The following is a 16,134-nucleotide window of genomic DNA, read 5'->3' on the forward strand; positions in this document are numbered from 1 at the left end:
AATTCAATTTATTTACACAGCACCAACAAATATCATCTCAAGGTACTTTACAAGACACACAGGTTAAATATTTATAGCAATGTATAGTATCAATTACATTGGATAATACAGACTGATTCAAAACGAATTATTGCATTTGAATTAGATCGTATTCAGATTCAGATTTTACTGCCAGTTGGTATAATGTTTTTTTTTATCTAAGGAATGGCGTGAGATTCTCATCGTGTCACATCAGCACAGAGCACAGAACATGGACCAGCTGCTTTGATTTAAAATAAAAAGCACAGTTATCCCTACTATGGCAAACAACATTTTACTAATGCTATAATAATGCTAATTTTAACTTTACTTCATTGTTATTTTGATGCATCCATCCATCCTTTGTCTTCACCTGCTTGTCCTTGCATCGTCACGTGGGAGCTGGTGCCCAACTCCAGCAGTCCGCTAGTCCATCACAGGACACCCAAGAGACACACATTAATACTTAAGGACAATTTAAAGAGAGCAATTAACCTAACAGTCATGTTGTTGGACTGTGAGAAGAAACAGGAATACCTAGAGAGAACCCATGAATGCACGGGGAAAACATGCAAACTCCATGCAGGAAGACCCCAAGACGGGGTTCAAAACCAGGATCTTTTTGCTGCAAGGCAACAGTGCTACCAACTGCACCACTGTGCAGTCTTTAATGCATATATTTGAAAAAAAGGTATGACAAACCGATGGAAAATGTCGTGGTTTAAAGCTTTTTGCTGTCCTGCTCTGTTTTATGTAAAACAACCTCATTTTATATGATTTGTCCGCCAGCTTACATTGAGCTGATTGACAGACCCGATGCTGGTAGTTTGCCTATTACAATTTCAAAACAGTGTTAGCTTAAAAAGTGGATTTTTTTATGATGGGATTGTTTCCAAACAGCCAAAATTACCTTTAGGTGTAAATGAGGAGAAAGAATATGTATGGTCTCTCAGCTAGCTAGCGGGTGTATCCTACTCTATTTAAGTTGCAGCTAAAAAAAAACTAGTGCCACCAGCACTTTCTGTAAAATGTCATGAAGAAGTTCAGACTTCAGGAGGAAGGATATGAAGTAAATCATTGACCATTTATGGACTGAAACATTTTACGGCCTTGGTAAAACTGTGTTTATTGATGGTTACCCAAACACAGGCAGGATGTAGGCATAAGAATCAGGTATAAGAATACTGTATATATATATATATATATATATATATATATATATATATATATATATATATATATATATATATATATATATATATATATATATATAGTATTCAAGGACAAAAGACAGACAGGACACTGAAAACTCCACAACAGAAACTTAGGAATGTACAAGAACAATTATTAGCCTCCAAAACCCAAAGCAAAGGTGACAAAAGCAAACCAGAGTGCAACAGATAATGACAGGTATATCTTGAAAATTTAAACTTTCCCCTGCCAATGAAGAAATTTTAAAAGTGCCCAAACTTATCACAAACTTGTTATAAATGTAATCAAATAACAGAGGGACAGCAAATTTAAACAAAGCTAGTACTATCTCCTGTCCTTTTGGTCACCTGGTCTGCATTAAACCTACCCATAGATTTACATATTGTGGCATCTTATAATATATTTTATATTATTATACTTCATGTTATTTGTTTATTTAATTTTTTTGCTTGATTAAAATATTGTTTGGTAATATGAATCTGATATTGTTAGAAAGATGAGGAGGCTGAGTGGCCTGAGTCATTTCCTGTAAGTACATCACTGACTGACCGCTATCCGCTGACCAACCACTTTAGTACCCGAGGAACAACTCTTGTGCTTTTATTCATTTCGACTGGAAAAGGGAGCATCACCAAAGGGTTATATTTGGTATCTAATGTAAGTATTCAGTTTTAATAATGATACACATTTCCAAATAATTAATTGAAATGAATAAATATTTTTTTCAGTCTCGATTAAATAAATAAATCATTATACTGTACAAGTGTTTTTTTTTTTTACTCTTTGGTCCTTCACCTCTCTTGGAAGAACATTCAACTCTAAAAAAGGATGATGTTTAATGTGGCAAAGCGGGATTTATGAATGTGCACACATGTCAGCCTCTAGTGTTACATGATGTTATCAAAGCAAAATGGCAAGCTAATTGTGATTATTATGTAAGTGCTGTTTTGATCTTACTCCAGATAACTTGGATCACTTAGACACAATCGTTGCAATTGTTTTTCACTCTCTTGCATCAATGCATTACGCATAGTAGACAGAATGGTACAAGAGAACTAACTCCAAGTTCTTCAACTTTACCTCTGACCAATTAGGAACAGAGTGGAAATCTGGACAGAACTGGGTGTTACAATTGGCCAAAAATCCAAAACCCACACATTAGACTTCTCAAATAGTCCTGACACCCAACGTGTTGAAAATGTGTGGACTACGCTCAAAAATCAGGTGCACAATAGGAAAACAAGCACAATTTCTGTCAAGCAAAGGCATCAAATAAGCCAAAATGATGCCATAAACCTGTCAATGGCTGCAAAAAGTAATACATGTTAAAGAACATATGTCCAGAAATTAGTGTGGGTGTATGGGTGGATTTGAGAAAATCTACAATAAACATTGAAGTTGTTTGTTCTGTAATAAATCCACCCTGGGGGGGAAAATGGTTGAAACCAAAGACGATGCATGACTTTCATGTATATGATGAGTACATGTAAACTTCCCATTGAAGCTATATGATTCTCTGCAAGGGAATCTATGGTACAAAAGGAACTGAAATCCCAGCGTTTTTCCTAGGGCACCTTTATGGGAGCACAGAGGTGGATTTCCATCGGTGAAATGCAGGTCCTGTTTCAGTGCCGCATTCAGAGAGAGCGGCAGAGGACAGACGGAGTTGGACGGTGCAGCAGATGAATGACTGAATCATTGACACAGAGTTTTCAAACAAAACCGGGCATGTGTCTTATTTTCAATAAGGACTATGAAGGGCAATCATTTCTAAATGTTGATGTCACAGTGAATTCCTCCGAGCGTGGCGGCTCGCGTCATTTCTTTTGCGTAGCCAAACGAGGTTGGTCTGTGATCTGTCCAGTGATCCAGTGCGAAGAAGAGGAAGTGCGTAGCAGATTTGTTGACCTGGTTATCACGTTATGCGGTGCCTGGGAGCGGAGACTGGGTGATACCGGTTTTAGCATTTGAGGTGCCAATAAAACTGCGAAGATGGGAATTGTGTAGGGAAATGGGAATAGCCCCCCTGCTGGTTCGTAACCTTCACAGTGTTGTTTGGAGCCTTCAGTGCTCGCATATATCACTCATTCGATCAAAACAAGCATATGTGTGTGTGTGTGTGCGTGTGTGCATGCATGTGTGTGTGTGTGTGTGTGTGTGTGTGTGTGTCTCATATTTTATTGTAGGGAGCATCTTCTCTTCGTGTGTGGCTATAATTGCGCCTGTGCGATGTTTTTATGACAGCATGTCACACATGTCTCCAAGCTCTGGAACTGAATTAAATTAACCCAAATAAAGCCTGGTGTGTGGAGTACGGGGCACTTTAAAGGGAACAGCTTAAAGACAGCTGTCGACTAGAAGAGAGGAGGCACGAGGTCTGTTAAAGGCAATGCAGCATTATTACCGACGCCTTATTTTTTATTTTATTTACTTTTACTGAGACGGGTAATCTCCTTGAAGAAAGGTGGTCTCATTTACGAGACAGAGCCGCAACACGACACGAGACATCAGTTACGTAACACAACGACACAGTAATCGTAAGACGTAATTTAAACGGTGAGAGAGTTAAAGGCAAAACTTAAAAACAAGGACGGTCTTAAATGATGAATGAAATGGGGAGTAAAATGGAAGCAACCCCAAAGTTGTGAGCGTCTCTGAATGTTGGGTGCAGCCGCTAATCTACTATGCCCCTCCTTCAAGGCTTTCAGAGCTGGAGCCAGCTCTCAGATCTTTGGCCGGCCTAGATAGCAGCAAGAGCGGCAGCGGCGGCAGCGGCAGCGGCAGCAGCGGCACCCATTAATGCGATTACAGCTTTTAGTGGGAGATTTTCAGGGCCAATTTTCTTCTGAGGCATCATTAGTTTGTCCTCTTTTCTTTCTCCCCGTCGGTATGTCCATAAACAAAAACATACACAATCACACCCAGCATCTGTCACGAGCAACGCAAGAAATGAAACACACACACACACACACAAGTCATTACACACAGGAGTATACAATTACACATGCGAGCGTGTAGCCTTCAGTGCCACGCTTCATCCATAGTGGGAAGCCAAACCTGATTTACATTTGCAAAAACACAAAAGAGCCATAAAATTTCACCATGAAACCTCTCCTCAAGCTTTTGTTTCCTTCTTTCTACCACAATTTTCCCACGCACACAAAAACCCAGCCTTTGCTTTTCTCTGCTGACAGCACGACACTTTGGAAAACATACTCTCACTCACCCCGTGTTATAAACATCTTCGCTTTGGCGACGGGAAAATGCATCGCCTGGCTCTTTTATGATCATATTCTAATGTCTTGTTTAGTTTTTCTTTTCAACCGTCGACACTGCCTTGCAAAAGAGTTCACAAGTTTTTTTTTCACATTTCGCCACGTTAGAACGAAACATGGCTGGGCATCATGACACGGTTTCGGGTTGCAGGCCGGCACAAACAAGTGCATAATTGCGGAAGGGAGGAAAGAGTACGGATATGATTCAGATATAATCTGAAAGGTGAAAATTATTTGAACAGTTTATTTACTGTGAAATTACAGCTTCAAGTCTTTTGCAGCCTCTAACAGGTTTTCTTCCAGTATTACCTTGTGAGTATCTCCAAATGCCCATCAACCCTAACTAGCGTCAGCGTCCTGAAGAAGAGCATCCCCACTGCACGATGCTGTGCACCATGTAAAATACAAAGATGTTGGCTTTAGGGTGTTAATATTTGGCTACACTTAGCAGATACCTGGGTAAAACTTTTTATATGTTTTGTGTTAAGTTGATGTGTGATGTTGGGGGGGGGGGGGGGGGGGGCGAGGTGGTAGTTGCCGATACCATGGGCTGTGTAACAAAGAAAACTTATGTGTCGGTTCAAACACACTTTTCTCCCTGCTCCATGTCAGAGTCTCGTCCTGCTGGCTGGGATGAGAGAACTAACTGAAGCAAAAGCATCCGGATTTTTCAAAAAGTAAAACCCATATTTGCTTTTGAAGAATTTTTAAACTTCGTACCACTTTCTCTTAGCCTGATTTTACCAGGTGTTGGAATTACAACGATGAAAGATCTTGGAGTTTGTCGCACCCCTGGAACCCTGAAAAGGTTCCAGGGGTGCAAAGACTTATACAAGGCATTTGCCCTGATGTCAGAGAAGAGCTTGTCTTTATTAAGAAATGATAAGTTGCTCTTTAGTATCAGTAGCAGTACTTTTTTTATTATGCTTTTTAAGAACCTTTTGATTACTGATGCAAGATGCCCATTACAATATGAAACCCTCTCTCATTATTCTGTGCAATCAAATGATGATTCCTCAAAAGACCCATCTCTAATTTAAAAACCCACATTTCTCATCTTCTTAGATGTGTATTGCCATTACTTCTGGCTTTCATCTGTAGCAGGTTCTCATCTGCCATGCTGAACGTGTCTCTGACTGTGCACGTCAACTTAACAAACCTTGAGGTGCTTCTTAGCACTTCAGCGCGCAGCTTCATTTCATAAAGTCACCATTTATTAAACCTCAAGGCTAGGTCCCAGCAAAAGCCTATTGAGATATTGAGGTCATCCTGCTGGAAAAGGGAATAAAAGATGATCAAAGATGGAGGGAGCACATGGGCCAGTATATTCGGAGTTCTGTTGTGTTTCGGCAAAGTTAAGATAGGGAGTGCCACCTGTCCTACAGGGGGAGCAGCCTGCTCAAGTATGCAACTTACCAGCCGTCTTTTTGCTGCAAATTGTTTGCAGAACAAGCTAATTTAGAATAGAATCTATACCTACTATTTCAATCTTTTCTCTTTTTCCCCCAGCTGAGACACTCAGAGATGCACACTCTGTTTTTCCACTTAAGCTAATGGCTTCCAGAATGTGTTTGTTCTTGTGCGAGTTGGTGATACAGTATATGTTTGTGCTTTTGTACGAATGTGCTCCAGTTCTGCGTGTGTATTGGTAGGCAGGATGAGCATCCCTTCTGTTACCGTTGCTGTCCCTTCATTTCACGCTCCGGCAGCTCCGCGTGAATCCTCTTCCCTTGGCTCATTATCAGTGCTGTTCAATGAATGTGCATCCCACCAGAATGCTGGGTAAAACCAAATTATTATTCAAGTATGGAGGTCAGTGCAGACGTTATGACTCTCTTTTTGTTTTGTACAGTTATTACTTTCCTTTAGAAGTAAGTGAGCAGGATGCAGGACACATCCCCGCTGCAGATTACTTGTGGAGGTATTGAATCTTCAAGCACCTGAGCTAAGATTGATGAGCAGCCGTGGAGCATCTGGTGTCATTATTGGATGCTCATTGCCCTCTTCTCTCATTTTTCTTGGCAGGGTCCAGTGTGTTCGGAGCAGAATTCGGACACCTGCCGGACAATATTACAGTGTTGGAAGGCGAAAGCGTCACTTTGAGGTAACTCCTGATCCTACACCTGCACCAACTGATTATATGAAAACATGTTTGGCCTTCCACCACCTGTCGTACAGCTGTAATTGCCAAGTCTGTGTTTCATAACTTCAGTTAGAAAGAACGACAATGTGCCATATTTTGCAGCTATGTCCACGAGACCAATTGAATGATATTGACTTTTAAATGTCAACATAATAATCCTTCTCTTTGTGAGAACAGCTTTTCTTAGATTCCACCAAATCCTCCGTGCCAACTTCATGCATAGGCACCGGTAAAGATGTTTAAAACATCTTGAAATAAAAGGGGCTTTTATTGCAGGAGTATATTTTCACACTGAAAATTTTAGAAAAGGAAAAGAAGGTTGATTTTGTGTTTATGAACCATTTATGTGTTTGTTAGGTTATTGTCCTGCTGAAAGACCCAAAGATAACCCATAGGTTTTGTAGTAAAGTCCACCAGATGTTTACTTAAAATATTTGGATATTAGAAGAGAAAGAGTCTCAGAGCATCACAGATCCTACACCATATGGCCATAATGGGCTTTTTAATTCCTTCTTTTGGACATTTTTTGGAGTGTTTATTGCACAAAGGGTCAGTATTAATCTCTTTTGACTAAAGTGTGATTCCGCTTAAATTGGTAGAATTTAGCAAACTGGAAATGTTTAGGTTTAACATGGTTGGCCATGTTCTTCTGGAAAAACTCTGAAACAACTAGTTGACACTGAACACCACATGAATGGCATGCGAATAGAGTCTAAAACTGGTCATGCAGACTTGATGGCAACATGATACCCCTCATTGCTTCAGTTAGTCCTTACTCTTTTTCTTCAGCTGTGGGGGCTGTGGTGGTGATGGTGACAAATGTCCTGATATTTGAATACGTTTGTAATTCCCCTTGCTCCTACACAGTTCCCAAGGTTTTTGGATGTGGAACAGGCCCCTAGCATCACAGAGGGGCTTTTCCACATTCTCATGATTTTGTGTCACTGAAAATCACATTGGAGTGTTTGAGTGTGGCTGAAAAGCTTAACCTTAGTCCCCTCCTTTCAAACCACACGTGTCAATTTAAATTCCAATAGAGTTTACCAATTTCCATTTGTTTATGTTTGTGACGGTAGGACAGAAAATCGTCCATTGGCTGTTACACATACTTAGACTATGTACACACTGCAGGGAATGGCGACCCAAATCCGATATTTTCACCCCCCAAAAAAATCAGATTTGTGTCACTTCCATATGTGGTACTGATTTGGATACGTATCGGATTTTTTTTTAAAAGCGTAGTAGCAGTTAGTGCTCCATAAAATACCGTTGTTATTAGCTGTGCTGCTTTTTTCTTACCTTGATTAATCTTGCTATGATGTGGTCTTAATATTGTCAGGTCCCATTGCTCAGCAGCTTTCTGTTAATAACAAGGAGAGTTGCTGGCCGGTATCCGCATCTTTTTCTTTTCACTTTTTTTTCCCCACAAAACTTTATTTAACACTTCTAGAAACAATTACATTCACCATTACTTCCGCAAACAGTGCCCTGCTATGTCATGTCTCCTTCTGTTATCTGTGCATGCGGATCACTTTGCAGTCTTTAACCGGTCAGACAGCAGTATGATTGTCGTTGCATTTAATAGTAGTATGAAAGGCCACCTCGTGAAAATCCGATTTCAGCTAAAAATCGGAATTGAGACCTGCAGTGTGAACGTAGCCTTACTGACTCCAACATGCTTTGCTTTATACCTATAGTTGCAAGCTTTGGTAATTTCTTTCTTTCTCCATCACCATATTCCATATGTGCTTTTTGTGTAAACTAAGAATCCTAGGTTTATGTAAATAATGCTAATGCATCACACGTTTAACATTGGAACCTACACAAGTTGATCATCAAGAAATCTAATAATGATGCCAGCTACGTTTCTAACACCCGTCCTATTTCAAAGCTAACTTTTTGTTCCTAAATTGTTAAGATCCAGCTCAGATCCTGCTTATGTAGAAAAATGTTCTGTAGTGGCCCTTCTTGATCTCAGTGCTACATTTGATACTGTCAACCATAACATTTTGCAGAATATGCTGAACAGCATGGCTTGTACTAGACTTCTTTTGTCCATGTTTGTTTGATAGGATGTTCTGCATTAAAGACAAAGTCAGTATATCCTGTACTTCACCAATCTGTGGGGTTCCTCTATGTTGAGTTCATTATATTTTATATTTATAGTATTCCATTAGCTGGCATTATCTGACACATCTTTTATCTGACATGTTCTATAACATTTACGTGGGTGACATCAAAGTGTACACATCTTTTAAACCATACCAGCTGGATAGGCTGTCCATCTTCATCCAATGTTTAACCCGGATCAGTGACTTGGTCTCCAGCCATTATGATTTCAAGCACAGTTAAGACTGACGCCTTGATAAAAGCTCCTAGTCAACAGCATTCTAAAATCAATCCGACTTGCTCCTTGTTGCCCAGCAGTCAAGTCCAATATAAGAAATTGTTGTGCTGCATTTGACTCCACTCAACACTTTGGCTCTTATATCAGATCTATTTCTCATCCCTTCTTCTTTTATCTAAAAAGCATTTTTAAAGTACCACATATGGTCTCCCATGTACATCTAGAGAACATTTTTCTTCCATTTGTACAATCAAGTTAAGACTACTGTAATGCTTTGTTTACTGGTCTCGACACATCATCAATTTCATGTCAGCAAACCATTCAGAACACAGCAACTAGACTTTTCACTAAATCCAGCAAACACACTCATACTGTATCACTGGAATTTTTAATGTCAACTCTAGCTCCCAGTAGATTTCAGTATTAAAGTACTTGTACTCACCTACAGGGCTCAGTCAACTGATTAATGCCCAGGCTCGTTATTATGTGTGTTGGTTTTATTTAACGACATACTCAGTTGATCATAGCCTTTAATCCCAAACCCATCTCCAGGCAGTTTCCCCCAAAAAGCTAAAAACTAAAATGTTATTTATCTTGGACTGCACTTTCTGACTTGACGAGTCTGCAAAAGGCTAAATAAATAAATAGTACTTACTAACTACTTACTTAGTTATCTACCAAGCAAAGCTACAAGGGCTTTTTTAGACATATACAATTCTGTGGCATGAGCATCAAAACTCTAAAAGTGTATATATACCACATAGGTGCACTACTGCTACAGAACTGACATAAGCCCCACTTCTAATTTTTTTCTGCAATGACCTAATAATATCACACAATCTCATTGCTATACTATGCACAATCTCTCTCTGCACTGTTGAAGATGTACTCACCATGGCATGCTGCCACTTTCTAACCAATTAAGCTAATAATCATTTGACTGCTTTGGTATTCTCGTAGACTATGTTTCTCTTCATTTTAGTTGCGCCTGGTCTGGCGTTCTGTTAGCTGTGACACCATCCAGGGGTGCAGATCTTCTGCCATTACTATATAACATAGAAAGGATTCCTGGATCAATGTGTGCATCTGCACTTCTTTTGTGTCTCTGCCCCAGTCAGCCAGATGACCGTTCACACTGAGCCTGGTTCTGGTTCTGCTGGAGGTTTTCCTCCCTGTTAAAGGGGAGTTTTCCTCTCCACTATCGCTTCATGCATGCTCAGTATGAGGGATTGCTGCAAAGCCATCAACAATGCAGACGACTGTCCCTGTGGCTCTACGCTCTTTCAGGATGAATGAATGCTGCTTGTCAAGACTTGATGCAACCTGCTGAGTTTCCTCAGATAGGAAACTTTTTGACTAATCTGTCTGGAGGGTTTGATTGACTTTGACTTTGTAAGGTATCTTGAAATGACATGTGTTTTGAATTGGCGCTATATAAATAACATTGAATTGAATTGAAATGTACTGAGCATTAAAGTTTCAGATCCAGCTCATAAAGTATTAAAAGAATTTAACTAGACAGCATTGCTAATGTAATGCATCTATCCTGATGCCGTGGAACACAACAATTCACATACACGTGGACAGGACAGGACTTAATACTCCACATCCGTCCATCCATTGTCTAAACCTGCTTATCTGTGCAAAGTCGCCTATCTCTAGCTGTCACTGGGTGAGAGGTGGGGTACACCCTGGACAGGTCCATCACATGGCAAGACAGACTACCATGCACAAATATTCACACCTACGGGCAATTGATAGTGACCTATTAACCTTTTGCACTGTGGGAGGAGGCCGAGGCACCCAGGGAGAACCCATACATGCACAGGGAGGTTTCATGGAGAAACTCCATGCAGAAAGACCTCAGGCCAGGACTCGAACCTTGGACCTTCTTGCTGTAAAGCGACAGTGCTACCCTAACGCTCTACATAATTGGCTTTATAACCCATTAAAGATATGTTTTAAGGTATGCCAACATGCGTAGCAAGATAAGAGTAAGACAGCATGTTCACAATCTTGCTCACTGTGCCAAGATGCAAGATCAATATGAACCCTCATCCAGTCTTGTGTAATATTAATACAGCAGTGAAACAGAAATTCATAAATGCCACTGGTGATTTTGTGAGAAATTATGTTTCTGAGATGAGATTTTTTTCCCCTCCCTCCTAATAGCCTTTCCTTAAATTAAAAGTTAAAATTTGTTTTAGTGTGAGACTATGCTGCTGCCACAAGAATTATTTACTTTAGGGTGTTTTGCCCATCTTTTCCACAGGAGCCAATAGGTTTTCCTCGTCCGTGGATGGGTGAACATCCTCTCTGTCCAAACCACACCATCTTACTGTGCGTGATAAAGTAGAAATCACACATTTTCCTGGCTCCCAACTGAGTTAAAAAAAAAAGCCGACTTGCTTTTTTTCCCCTGGATGTGACCTGGCTTGGCAGTACACTCAGCAATACAAAAAGAAACCCAGTCAACATTACTTAAATCACCTTTGGGTCCACACATCTCTAACAAATATGAACAAATTTGTTTTTTAGTCCCAGGTTTTTCCCATTGAAAGAAGAGGGGAGCCTTCCTTTAAAGTCAAACATGTTGTGAAGCCAAGTACAACTCTGTCAATAATTTGTCAGCATCAGCAAGTCTCTACCAAAGCTGGAAATCAAAGAAGAGAGATCTATATTGTCATCAGGACGTGTAGCTCGAAGGTGCTTTATTGATGTTGTGAAACCAAATACATAGGGCTTGTTTTAAGCCCAAACTTAGGCTGTAAAATCTGCTCTGTTAGTGGGACTTTTTTGTCTTACATTCTAATCTACTCTTATTAAAGCTTTCTATTATGTCATTGTCAAGTGCAAACTACTTTTCTAGAGTTGATGATTGCGACATGGATTAATCCGAGGACCTTTTTACAAAAACATATCTGTTCGGTTGTAGTATGTGTTGGTCAATGCATAGTTGTTAAACAAAAGACTTAACGGCTTTATTTTCATGCAAATTGCTTATACCCAAGTGGCACAAATACTTCTGTTATGCTTAAGACAATGCTGTTGTGTTGGCTTTGATGCGGCCCATTAAAATGAGGCTCAGTTGATGTTATTATGGCGCTCATTTCCTCTGGGCACGCAGTCTCATCGCAACAGCATCAGTGCAGAAGTGATTAATTTTAAAAATAGATTATTAGATGATGTGTGTACATAGATAATGAATTTTTATGGAGGGATTTATCACTAGATTGTCTCTCTATTTAAACCCACAAGCTACAAACAGGCTCCTAATCTCCATCAGTGTGATAAGGAACGCTTTGCTTTTTGGTCTTGTGTCGACCTGAACGTCAGATCAGTGCCTCGCAGCTTGTTTGCTGAAGACTTCCCAGCTCACTTGTACTGTGGTTGTCATGCATTGTGTCACTGCCTGTAAGTTGGCAAGTGATTTACCTCAAAGATATTTATCCAGGTCATATCAATTAAACATGACGACTTCAGAAGGCTGTTATCTTACTAGTAAAAGCTGGTTAAGGACATCTAGTGGCCAAGCTAAGCAGTAGATATCAGTGCGTTGACATTTGTGTCAGGTTTTGTTTAACAAAACACAAGTAAATTACAGTGCTCTAGCACGCAGTGCTATTTTATTTCTCATTGTTTGACAGCTTTTCAATTTATTCCTGTTAACTTTAATTTAGGGATGAAAAAACTGCCTTGAATTGTAGACCAAATAGGTTTTCAAAGTTTGCTTCCAGAGAAAACAAATTACTAAACCGTGAATAATGGTAAACAGCCTCTTCTCGTCCAATCTGTCGCTTACAAGCTTCTTTCAGACATATGACTGATCTCAGCCCAATGTTTTATCACTTCACACCCTTCTCTCCACGAATGAGGCCTGAAAAGTTTGAATGCATTGCAGGAGAGTTTAAAAACAAATTAAAGAAAGGGAAGTAGCTCAAATTTTGGAGCTGGATAAAGCCATGCTGATTCAGCACATGGGGTCATTGAATGGTTTGATGGGAATGATAATGAGGTAAATGATGTGCTGTTGCCTTTGCAGTCGCAGCATTTTTTTTTCTTAAATGAACAGAGAGAGCTCACTTATTCTCATCAAAACAACAACAGAAGGATTATTTTTAGAATAATGGAGGTCTGGTTCTTCTGTAATGTTAAAATGTTTTTGCATAAAGCGGTCCAAAAGTGCAGTAAAAACACAATCTGTTTCCTACAGCTCCTGACTAAAGTCTTCATGCTGTTTGAACCCGTTCACATTGTCTCATGTCTCAAACACAAACTGCAGTGTATCCTTTCTGTGGCTTTATGTGATAGATCAACACAATCTCCGTTTATGCATAGTTTTCTAAATGTTTCACCACTAAAAAGGTCAAAAAACGTCCCCCTTTACTCTCATACTGGGAAATAAAATCCAGTGCAATCAATTTCTTTCAGAAGTACCCTGATTAAAAGAGTCCATCCTTGTGCAATGTAATGTTGGTATGAATACAGCTGTTCTTTGAAGGCCTCAGATCATTGTGAGAAAGCATCAGTTAGCAAACAGCATCGTGAAGACAAGGAAACACACCAGAGAGACCAGTGAAAAGTTGTGTCAAAGTGCACGACAATCTGCCTAAAACATATCCTAATCTTTCAGGACCTCATAGTGCACTGTTTAATCCATGACCCTTACATGGAAAGAGGGTAGTTTAGCTAACTCAGACAACTTTAACCAGAGTGAAACATTAACCGTAAAGGAGTGTGCCTCTGTCTACAGGACAACCATCATTTATACATGCCACAAATGTGGCCTTTATGGAAGAGTGGTGAGAAGAAAGACGTTGATGAAAGAGGCCACAATGTGGCTGCAACATAATGCTGTGGGGATGCTTTCCATCAGCTGGGACAGAGAAGCTGGTTCAGCGATAAAGGGGAGATGAACGGAGCTAAATACAAGGCAATTTTGAAGGATAAAATGTTAGATGCAGTCAAAGTTCAATTGACTACCTGTGGCTAGACTTTAAAGGTGATATTCACACCGAAACAGTCACTCCGACTGAGCTTGAGGTAATTTGCAAGGAAGAACGGACAAAAAATGTCAGTCTCTAGATGTACAAAGCTGGGAGAGGCAATCTGACTAAAGACTTGCAGCTTCACCTGCAGTGACGGTTATACTAACCCTAACCCTACGTATTGATTCAGGGGACTGAATACATGTGCACACTGCACATATTTTTTATTATTATTATTATTATTATTATTATTATTATTATTTGTAATGCATTTTGAAAATCCTGTGTCTTAATGCTACTACTTCATATTCATGCATTGCTTTACCACAATTCTAGTGTAATACATATTAACATAATATTGATTAAGATATGTGTGGTTGTAACATGACAAAAAGTATAAATTGTCAAGTGTTATGAATTCTTCTGCAAGACAATCTTTACATTTAGGTTATATCAGAATACATTGTCAGAGCTCAAATGTTTGATGTTGCCAAAATATTTGCATTATACTCTTCTTCCTCTTAATGCTTCAAATTGGCTTAAACCACACTAATATGCTGCTCAGAAAATGGCAATATATGTTTAATATTTTAAAAAAACTGTATTTGTAAGATATCTGCTTGTCTTCTAACACTTGAACTATTCATAGCATTTTTAACATGAAAGATAATCCTTCTGCCATTGTTCGTTACCTTTTGATGTGAAAGTCCTTCCTCCTTTTAACCGCTCCATGTTGTCTCACAGATGTCGGATCGACGAGGAGGTGACGCACAAAGCTTGGCTGAACCGCTCAAACATCCTTTTCACGGGGACGGATAAGTGGTCACTGGACAAGCGAGTGACGCTGGTCAACACCAGCAACAGAGAGTTCTCCATTCTCATCGACAAGGTGCAGGTAGCGGACGAGGGACCGTACACCTGCACCTTTCAGGCCAACAACAAACCCCGCATAACCCATGTCTACCTCATAGTCCAAGGTCAGCAGCTGAGATGACGCAACTGAATTGTAATATATATGACGCTTTGGACTGATGCATCCAGAGCCGACCTTTTTGATTTATATTGGGGACTTTAGGAATTAGTTATGCAAATACAGTGAAGATGAAAAGTTGACACTCATTTTGGGTGATAATGTCATATTCATTTTTTACTTCTAAGAATACAGTTGAATTGTCCTTTTTTCAAGATAGATTGAATTTATTGCAAATGTTCTCTAATTTATAAAAATAATAATTACAGGTTTTAATTGAAAGCTGCTGCCAGAGCACTCAAGGAGACTTTACAAGTACAACAGCATATCGTCAATAAATCAGGATAAAAACAAGTAGACTTAAAGTGGGAAGGAGTGTCAGTGTTGCGGATGTTTGGAGGGAGAGATTTCTGGAGTGGGAGAAAGCTCTGCTCCCCCTGGTGCTGAGGCAGGCAGGAGGAACGGTAAGGTGAATGGAAGAGGAGGATCTAAAAGCGCGGGAAGGAGTAGAGATGTAAAGGAGATCAGAAAGGTAGGAGGGAGCAAAGTTGTTGATGGCCTGGAATGTGTGCCAAAGGATTTTGTATTCTAACCTGAATCTAACTGGGAGCCAGTGGAGCTGCTGTAGGACTGGTAGTAATATGGTGAAATGAGGGGGCATCAGTAACAATGCAAGGAGCTGAATTCTGAACCAGTTGACGCTTATGTAGGGATTTTTGTGGCGGACCAAAGAGAAGAGAGTTACAATAGTCAATGCAGGAGGTGAAAAGGTTATGAAGAAGGATTGATGCGGAGTGAGAAGAAAGGGAGGGATGAAGATGATTAATATTCCGTAAATTAAAGTACGCAGACTGGGTAATGTTATTGATTCATTGTTTAGATTTACAGCCGTAAACAAGGCTCTGGTAGAACTACTAGAGCCTACTACTAGAGTGCTACAAGTTTGACTTACAAGGCTTGATTTCTTAAAACTTATTTCTATATATTGTGGGTCAAATAGCTCAAACTGCAACAATACAACTTTGACATAAAAACTTTTCTAAAGAAAAAATTCAGCCTCCCAATATAGGCAGCTGTAAATTTTAAATAAGCTCGAAGATGTCTGATTTTAAACAGGGTTTTCTTATTTGATCGGCACCCTCTCAATCCGTGTTGATGTGAAATTTGCTCCACTGTGGACG

General features: G+C 39.7%; 1 protein-coding gene across 2 annotated transcripts in view; it reads left to right on the forward strand.

Annotated features, from left to right (window-relative positions):
* iglon5 (IgLON family member 5) overlaps positions 1–16,134 on the forward strand; it is a 187,033-nt gene that overhangs the window by 138,531 nt on the left and 32,368 nt on the right. Inside the window, exons 1-3 of one of the 2 annotated variants that reach the window (XM_036135239.1) lie at positions 6,347–6,426; positions 6,531–6,609; positions 14,728–14,960. In XM_036135239.1, coding sequence (XP_035991132.1) covers positions 6,390–6,426; positions 6,531–6,609; positions 14,728–14,960 — 349 coding nt within the window. In that variant the 5' untranslated portion in view covers positions 6,347–6,389. Of the gene's footprint in view, positions 1–6,346; positions 6,427–6,530; positions 6,610–14,727; positions 14,961–16,134 lie in introns of those variants that run through there. The other variant, XM_036135238.1, reaches the window with a different exon arrangement.

The sequence above is a fragment of the Fundulus heteroclitus genome, chromosome 3 (assembly GCF_011125445.2).
Source record: "Fundulus heteroclitus isolate FHET01 chromosome 3, MU-UCD_Fhet_4.1, whole genome shotgun sequence".
Classification (NCBI taxonomy): Eukaryota; Metazoa; Chordata; class Actinopteri; order Cyprinodontiformes; family Fundulidae; genus Fundulus; species Fundulus heteroclitus.